This window comes from Rutidosis leptorrhynchoides, chromosome 4 (genome assembly GCF_046630445.1).
Source record: "Rutidosis leptorrhynchoides isolate AG116_Rl617_1_P2 chromosome 4, CSIRO_AGI_Rlap_v1, whole genome shotgun sequence".
NCBI lineage: Eukaryota > Viridiplantae > Streptophyta > Magnoliopsida > Asterales > Asteraceae > Rutidosis > Rutidosis leptorrhynchoides.
In genome coordinates this window covers 408,935,016-408,944,704 of record NC_092336.1, presented here as the reverse complement: position 1 = coordinate 408,944,704, position 9,689 = coordinate 408,935,016, and the positions used below count along the sequence as shown (strand labels likewise).

General features: G+C 37.4%; 2 protein-coding genes across 2 annotated transcripts; one reads left to right on the top strand and one right to left on the bottom strand.

Moving 5' to 3' along the window:
* Positions 1-955: 955 nt before the first annotated feature.
* Positions 956-1,696, bottom strand: LOC139841992 (uncharacterized). The gene has a single exon (XM_071832173.1). The coding sequence runs from the start codon at positions 1,694-1,696 to the stop codon at positions 956-958; it is 741 nt and encodes a 246-aa protein (XP_071688274.1).
* A 6,071-nt stretch (positions 1,697-7,767) lies between these two features.
* On the top strand, positions 7,768-8,562 carry LOC139841991 (uncharacterized). Its single transcript, XM_071832172.1, has one exon. The coding sequence runs from the start codon at positions 7,768-7,770 to the stop codon at positions 8,560-8,562; it is 795 nt and encodes a 264-aa protein (XP_071688273.1).
* Positions 8,563-9,689: the final 1,127 nt, after the last annotated feature.

Sequence of the window (9,689 nt, the reverse complement as noted above, 5' to 3'; positions counted from 1 at the left end):
AACATTACAACAACTAATATACATCATACTAATAATATAAACTCAAAATACAGAAATATAAATAAATATGAAAAGTTCTAGGGTTAGGGTTTATACCCTAATCGAGAATCAAAGAATATGGATGTGTAGAGAAAGACGAGAGGAATCCGATTATGCAAGCCAATTGATGATCCAAGCAATAAAAAGTGGTGAAGATGGTGATGTATGGTGGTGGTGGCGACGGCCTAGAAAGGAGAAGGGAGGAGGAGAGAGCAAAAATAGATTTAGGTTTTGTGATTTTGTAAAATGAAGTGGAAAAAGAAAAATCAAGGGAGTATACTCCCTCCCTTGGTGGACTTCGGCCGAATGGGGGTCATGGGGGTGGGCCCCATGGCCCAATTTTGCTAAATGGTGAAATCCTTGTGGCCCGAAATCCCGAACGAAGCCCGAAACGCGAAAACACGCTTACGCGATTAAAAATCCGGAAAGATAACGAACGCGCGACGAAAAATAAATATAAATACACCTACTAATAATATGATCATAAAATATCATATTTAAAATATTTAGGATTTAAAAATCCCGAAAGCTCGACCGTTGGTTTAAAAACCGAAAAGATTCGCCGGATGGAAATCCGCGGAACGTAGAAACGTATAAATTAAAATATGAATACATATATTCACATAACACATAATAATTATTATATATATATTATTACAAAAATAATAATATAGGTTATAGAAATGACGTGGCACACTAACAGTTAACGGTCGTTAAATAATTAACGGAAAAAGATAACGGAAAAAGTAGGGTCGTGACAGTGCCCGTTGATAGTGTAACGAACCTCCGGAGCTCGACCATCCAATAAATTTTCGAACAAATAATTCATTAAGAACATTAATATCATTGTTCGAACCCGCTGGACCAAAGAAAGCATGCCAAATTCACATATCGTAGGACGCAACCGCCTCGAGCATTATTGTTGGTCCTTCATGATCACCCTGTGGTAATGCCCTTGCCACGCAACTGGACAATTTTTCCAAGCCCAGTGCATGCAATCAAGACTACCTAACATCCCCGGAAAAGCGTGCATCCCCAAATGTTTGGCATGCAATCGACGAACATCTTCTTCAGTTGGTTTCATTAAATATTCTCGCGAAAACATATGAATAATACATTTACAATAATTGTTTAAACAGTCACGAGACGTAGATGCGCCCATGTGTAAATATTCATCGAATGCATCAGGCGCAATGCCATACGCCAATTGACGTATCGCCGATGTACACTTTTGAAAAATACTGAAACCGAGTTGACCGGTTGCATCAAAACGTTGATCAAAATATTTAAAATAATCGGGTCTCGGTTGAGCATCATATGATAGAATAGCATGACCAATACGATTAAACAATGACTTACTCATTCGGTATCGATTTCGAAAATAATCACCCGGAAATGTTGGATTATCCGAGAAATAGTCTCTGTACAAACGATTACCGGTATCAATCCGATCTCTTTGTAACCGACGTCTTCTAAAAATTGTACGAGAATTTCGAGCTTCATCTTCTTGGTCCATTGCATCAAGCAAATCGAGATAGTTAAGCGCGTTGTGACCGTCTTGAATTAAATCTTCATCGGAATCGGACTCTGCGCTATCACTATTTGTCACGCTCTCCTCGCTTTCACTCTGAGAATTTAATAAATCTTCCACTTCCATTTGAAATTTTTTTTTGTGTTTGTGAAATATGAATTGATAGTAGTGTTGGGTGAATAATGGAATGAGAGTGTATGTATATATAGAGAAAAATGTAGTGTATTATTGGTTTAAAAAAAATAATAATAAAAGAAACATGTAGCCGTTGGAGGAGAAAAAAAAATGAAAAAAAAAAAAACATGTAGCCGTTGGAGGAGGGAAAAAAAAACATGTATCCGTTGGAGGAGGAAAAAAAAAGAAAAAAAATAAATCAGATGGGCCCCACAAATCCACCCGTTAGAAGGGTGAGGGATATGGCTGGCGGAGGTGGTGGCGGAACGGTGGTGGTGGCGGTGGCGGGCCTCTTTCACGGCCCATTGCATGTGGCCTTAATATACGTTGTTCCTAATGTTGCCTCAAATTTTTTGGTCATTGATGTCAGCTGAACGTTTGTATTTAAACATGGAGGATAGTCATTGCATAAATAGTTATGTTTCAAATGATGTTGTTGCTGAAGGCATGATATTTTCTTTTTCTTTAACTGATATTCTCTTCAATTTGGTAGTAGCATTATTTTAGAAAAAATGACAAATTATGTTTTTATTTGCTTGGATTCGACATTTAGATGTATTGTTTTAGCTAAAAAAGAAATGAGTGGTCTTCTAATTTCTGGTCGCATGGATTGTAGGTTGTCGTTGTAGGTGTGAATCACTTCCGTTTTCCTTTCTTTTTCGGTTATATGAGAGGTAATTTAATTAAGAGGGTATATATGTAAGTAATTTTTTTATTTTTTATTTAAAAAAAAATTTGATTCTCAGTTAGTAGGTATACGGTATTGTTAGTAAACATAATCCATGGTAAAAAGAGACAAAAGAGAAATGTCAATGGCAATTCATTGCACGACGTCGTTGTTGGTGTTAGCGGTGGCAGGTTTGTACATGCGTGTATGTCGCGTAAGCAAACGATCAGCCCTGTGACACGCATATCTTTATTACTCAAGAGTCAAGAGTTATGTATTTTCATTCGAACATCAGACGCTTCCAAAGAATACTTTCACACACTCATTCTTATAAACTTGATAAGAAGTATCATGAAAGACGAGTGGACACAAAAGTAGAAGAAACTAAAAGAAGTTGAACACTTTTACGAGTATCAGTACCCTTCATGGGATAATGGTTCTGTGCAGTCGTTCAGATGATTTAGCGACAAGAGTCCATGTTGTCTTACTGTGATGGTTCGAATCTAGAATAATCCTCAGAGACCCATTCCTAAATCAAATTATATTGAAAATAAAGTTATTCCTTTTGTGTTACCATACTTTTTGTTTCATATTTAATCCACTAACCCGTGAACTTGCCATAACCTCTTCTGATCTATACGATTTTGATTTTTTTAACCGACCGCCCATTTTGTCACTGATTAATTAGTTTCATGCTTTATATACAAGTTACGATTATACTATTCTTATGTTCATTAACAGATATGGGTAATCAAGCAAGAAGGGATTTATTTGTATTCATGTTCATGATTTCAAAGAGGCTGTCCAAATTGCTGGTGTTAAGGTTAGATATTTAGATTGGGAAACTTAAGAGTTCAAAGCAACAAAACATGAAATAGCAAACTGAATTATATATTATATCTGTTATAGATATATTGCTGGTCAAGATCATTAAAGAATGTCCACATCAAGTAGCAGTGGGTTTAACATACATGTGAGTTTTATACATGAAGTATAAAGCTTAATTTCCGTTCCACAAAATAAGTATCGAGGTCACAAACATTTAAATGTAAGTGGGGGTATTTGGGTTGTGTTTTATCTTAAATGGGTCAACTGAACAGAAGTTATTATAAAATTGGGATAGGGGTCGAACCGTTTGAATATGCTTAAAATTTAAATTAAATATATGTAGCTTCTTAAATTGTTCAGAAGGAAATACATTACTGTTGTAATAATGTGTTTCACTAATCGTGATTAATCTCTTAATTAACAATATATAAATATACAACAAAATTGTTGAAAGAGGTTAGTAAATAGATAATTGATCAAACTTACGGAGTCGGCCTCTTTCTTTTGTTTGTAATGAAAGGTACCAAAACCTTTACACATCTACGATTATATTGTGTATCTTTAAGTTGTTTTCGATTCATATTACATGGCGTATTTGCTTGGAATGTGAAAATTTCAGGATTTGTAATTCGTATAAAAGTCATTTTCTTGGACTTTGTTGACTTTTTTCCTTATTTGTTGGCAGAAACCGAAAGATTTTTGTTTTCATACATTAAGACAATAGATGATCATTTTGGGTATGGATTTTTGAGATACAAAGGTACACTAATTATGCATGTATAGAAAGAATATACTCCGTATATTATTTTCTTGTGAGAGCAGAAAAAAAATTAATTGTTTGATTTCTACATGCTCTGATTTGTATTCACGAGTTATATGTTTGTTTATCTAATTCTTTGCACGGGTACATGTAACTCAATATATGTGTATATTCTTGACTGCTTTGGCAAATAAATTAACGATCTATCCTCCTAATATTTGTATACTGCCTCTTAGTTTACTGATAACTCATAAATTATACAGTTTTTTATAACATTTTGAGGAGTTATCTTAGTATTTTAGAGTCATTTTAATACCAAAACACACTAAAATGGGCAAAAATGGGAAAAAGGTATTTCTAATGATTCTATCAAAGTTATGTATCAAACAGGATCAAAAATAAAGAAAATTGCAGAACGACTAAATGAAGCCGCCGGCATGGGTGCTATGAAGCCGCCGGCTTGGAGTTAAGAATGTCAGAATGTTCCAGAATCTTCGTAAAATTGAAAGAACTTGTTGATAAAGCAAAAGGCAAAGGAAGCCGCCGACTTCATCCTGAAGCCGCCGGCCTAATGAACACGGTTTCTCAACTTGTCGACCAAGTTCAAGTAAAAATGGAAACAAAATCAAAAAGATTTGGTGGATCTCTGAAGCCGCCGGCCTTCCCTGAAGCCGCCGGCTTAATTATGACGGTTAAAGATGTGAGCTTGCGGATTAAGTTAAACTTGCAAAAGGAGTCATCGACCTAAGGCAAGCCGTCAGCTTCCCACTGAAGCCGCCGGCTTGGCCACCGTCTCAGAATATTATAAATACAGGCCTCTGGTCTCAGTTTTCATATGTATTAGTTTTCAGAATTCAATAATTCTGGTTAGGTCGTTTTTTTAGGGTTTTCTCTAAACCCTTAGGTTAGATTTATTCATTGTAATCAAGATTCAAGTTTTTAATTCAACTTCTTTTACATCTACCTTCTTTTTAAGTTATGATCATATCCTTATCTTATCGTTTTACTTATTTTATTTACTGTATTCGTTTCTGTTCGTCTTCTGCTATGAACTAAACGTTCATAGTGGTTACGTTGACGAAAACTGAACTTCATCTGGGAATCAGATGAAGCCGCCGGCCTCACCTCCCAAGCCGCCGGCTTGGTTGGAAGGAAGCCGTCGGCTTCGTGTTCTTCACCTGTACAGTTCCTGGTTCTTTTTCAGATCTGTATGGTTGAGTTTCTGTGATGATATTTGAATTGTTTCGAATCTGTTTTGCTTACGTATACTTGTTTGCCATGCTTAATGATTAAATAACATGATTTTAGGATTGATTAGTACTTGATCCGATGATCTATTATTCAATTCATGCTACTTGTTTAGATCTAGTCCATCAAACTTGTTAAATTGAATTGCATGCAACTAAGTTAAAAAGCTTAATAGTGATAAACTTATTTGATTTGAATTACGCTTATATAATAGAATTTGATATTGTTAGGCTTAATCGAAGAACCTTTGTTTGGATTTGTTTAATTAATGATTGCATGAGAACTTCGTGATTGACTTTCAGCTAGTAACTTGAGTTGATCTACTTGGTGTTTAATAGCTTATATAATTTGTCAGTCTATTTGCATATTGATCCTCATCACAAGATTAATGTGTATCATGTAATTGAATTGAACATGAAGAATTAAGATGTTAGTTATGCACATCACATATCTAGCATATGCTTTAAGTCCTACCTATTGAATGATATGCAACACTTAGTTTAGCCTATTAAGGAATAATAATTGGTCTATGACTGTTATTCTATTTTGTGTTAATATAAGTTATGAAACTTGTCTAATATGATTCCCGTATGAGTTGGTTGTCCATGTAATTGCTTTTACTTTTATTTGTATTTATTTTGAATCTTCAATTTCTTGTTTTACTTTATTGTTCTATTTATCTTTAAAAGCATCTCTTTCCTAAGAGATAAGAATCTATCCTATAAAAGACATACAAATATATCTTTAATTCTTTAAAAAGAATTAAATAATAAGACAACTTTTATCCGCATCTACGCTCTCTTGGGACGATAACCTAAATTACTACATCTGATCGGGTTTTGTTGCTCGTTAGGGTGTTAAAGTGTAATAATAAAGGTTTTATAAATTTAAAAGTTGAAGAATAAGCTAAGCACTACTGCACACACTTTCAACACATCATTTACTTGACATTTATATTACACGATAATATCTTTGTTATGCGCCATGAAGCGCACAATGTGATCTCACATTCAGTGGTTACCAAAACTGCATTAAAGGTAGGTGCTTCATGCTAGCTCATTATATCTGATAGTTGTCTCTCACAAAGTAAAAATGTATATGAAGATAAACACGAAGAGAGCATACGAAGCCAGTTCATGACGAAACGGTGACATCGAGTACCATGCACTGAACCTTGGTTAGATAAAAGACAACTATGGTACCCCTGATAGTAGCCCAGCGGGTCAGTTGAGCAAAGATAGAAAAAAGACAATATAACTCTCGCTATGTAAGAAGCCGAAAAAGGAAATTCAACTAATCCTTCCAAATTATATGGGGAACTAACAGACCTCAAAGGAAGAGAATACTCCGCTACAAATAAGAGAATTAAATGAGGCATAAGATATACAATCGATCACCCGGATGTCATATCCACATACTCTTAACTCCCTTTCGGTGGTGTAAAGCAGTTATCACACTTGCTACCTTCGGGCTTCGAAGAATCGCCAACGAAGGGAAATCCACTCCACACTCACCCATATTATATTTTCTCTGTGACCAGACGTTGGCATACTTATCTCTTCGATATGATCCGACAAGAATTGTACAAACAATTGGCACACCTTGTGGGACGAATAAATATATATATTCTGTTTAAAAAGTACAATGTCAACGCCATGACCAACTCCAGTCACATACCACTTGGGTTTACACCGGTAGGGATGGTCACAAAATCACCGCTCACACATACTGCGTTCATTTCTACCAAATGCTCTGGTTCACAATCTGTGGAACCACTACTGCTCATAGACAAAACGTTCATCTTGAATAATCACGACCATATCAGAACCGTCATGAGAGATCTAAGAGCTACGAGAGTCCTCCAAAGCAGACGGACTCTCACGTACGAAAGTGAAGTATACGACGAAGAGAGGGAAATGGAAGAGCCACCTCGCCAAAATCCCTCAGTAACCCATCTGGTGAATTCCCATCTTCAAACCACAACACAACATGTGGGAATATCCAACACTTCGCAACCCTATGTAACTCTGTAGATCCCTACAGGAGCTCCATGTAATCATAACGTACTCTCTACCACTACAACTACCTTGCCTCACATACCAAATGTTTTCGTCCTACCCCAACACCCAAGTTGGAATGGGCCAACCCTCCCAAATCAGAATATATGGCCCCAAGGAATATCATGTGCGAATCAGAACTCCACATTCGTAGGAACAGCGCCTATACTAACTCCACAGAACATCCCCATGGCACCAGGGACCAACTCTTGCTTCTACCAGGCCTGGAACATGCCACAAAACCCCCTAACCATCTTTATGGGCATACAACCAAGGAGGAAATTCCCGGGCATTAGAAACACAAAGCACAGAAAACCCTTAAGGAAGTCAGGAAACTCCCTTCGTCCCAAGCATCCAATGTTGCTCATTCCCGGATGGGATGAAAATACCAGCCCACCTAATAAACTACGAAGGGAAAGACGACTCAAATGACTTCTTAAATGTATTCGAAGGAGCAAATAGAATGTCAAAATGGAGCATGCCGGTGGCATGCCATACTTTTTCCTATATGTTGAAAGGTGACGCTAGGGTTTGGTTTGATTCTCTTCTCAAAGACTCAGTCTCTAGTTTCGATGATCTCAAACAACAATTTAGATCTAAGTTCAGTCAACAGAAACGGCACAAGAAAAACCATGTGGCCGCCCATAGCATAAGACAAAGAGATAACGAAGGCACTAGAGCCTTTCTCATCAGATACACCAATGAGACCCAGCAGATCCCGGACTTGCCAGAATCTCAGAGAATATCGGGGTTATTATACGGGTCAAAGGTTCGTCACCTCATCGAACACCTTAGCAGAAACCTCCCCTCCACGTATGAAGCCTTGTTAAACAAAGCCTACATATGGTTAGATGAAAAGGAAACGACATGGACTTTTGTCCAAGATGAACCACCCATACACAAAAGGAATGAAAGTATAGATCGAAGAGGGGAAAAGAATGGAAGAAGGGAGAATAAGAATAAGTTCGGGCCATACCGAAGAGATTCCGGAGCTGGAATATTGGGGACACTTATAAAATGCCTAAAAGACATTCTAGCTAAAGAGAAAGAGGCCAACCATTTCAAAGCTCCAGGAAGATTGTCAAGCAAAGGAAAACCAAGAGACATGAGCAGGTTCTACGACTTCCACAATGATTACGGTCATGAAACAGACGAATGCTTTAATTTCAAAATAGCAAATGAAGAAGCAGTTCGATTCGGAAAACTGTCCCACCTCATCAAGGGGATACAAAACCCGAATAAGGAAAAAGATAGATGACCCAGCAAACAAAGAAAAGAAGCATCAGGAAGACAAAGCCATCTTCGCAATTGATTCGTATCAATGCTATAAGAAAAGGGGCAACAGATATGGAATCATGGAATAGGATGAATTCTTCTTCCCGACACTCGTTACTATTACTCCATCAAATCTTTCGGTCACCATAAGTTGAAAAGTCTACAATAGACGAGTTCACAGGATATATCGACGGAGGAAGTGCTTGTGACGTCATGTACGAACATTGCTTTGCTCAACTTAGTCAAGCCATCAGGAGTTGCCTATCGCCTGCTCGAGCTCCCTTGGTAGGATTTTCTGGAGAAAGATGTTGGCTAATCGGGGAAATCGAGCTGGATCTTACCATAGGAGAACCGCCATTCCTAAGGACATAAACGCTCAATCTCTCCATAATACGAGCTTCTTCCCCATACAATATCTTACTATGGAGAGTAGCCATGCGGAAAATGAGAATCATAGTGTCAACGATACACCAACTTGTGAAATTTTACACTTTCGAAGGAGTAGGGGCACTTGCATCCACCTATGATAGGGAAAAAGTCTTACTCTCCATGAAAAAGTCAATGGAAGAACCCAAGGGATGCATCATGGAAACATCCCATAGGAGAAATACCAAGGAATAAGATAACCATTAGCTTTATGTCATAAAGACAAAATAGGAGAGGAAGCAATTTGATTTCTACCACAAAGGCAACACTTCAGAAACCTCCGCAAATTGTCACGAACACACCCGTGGAGGAATATGAAGACAATGCGGAAGTTACCTCACCAAATTCGCAGACCATGACAAAGCACCATCCAAGCAGGAATAGACCAGCATGTTAAATGAAAACGAAGAACAAGGCTAAAAATAGAGCACTATCTGATGGTCCGAGGCTTACAAGGGAAATAGAAGCACGTCACTTCTATGTCTCAACTGATGAACAGGCCATAGGAAATTAGGAAGAAATGAACAACCCGGCCAAGGAGAACGATGTGAAAGGAAAACCTATTCCACATAACTAAAGGAACATCGGTTGTTCAAAGATTCTATCATTAGAATCCAGCCTATGCTTATCATCATTTTGTTGTGGAAGTGAATGTAAAAAGTAGTCAATACACTTCATACAAGT

What these genes read in the sequence shown, in the direction of transcription:
- LOC139841991 (XM_071832172.1), top strand. Translation starts at nt 7,768, where the DNA reads ATGTCAAAATGGAGCATGCCGGTGGCATGCCATACTTTTTCCTATATG.
- LOC139841992 (XM_071832173.1), bottom strand. Translation starts at nt 1,696, where the DNA reads ATGGAAGTGGAAGATTTATTAAATTCTCAGAGTGAAAGCGAGGAGAGC.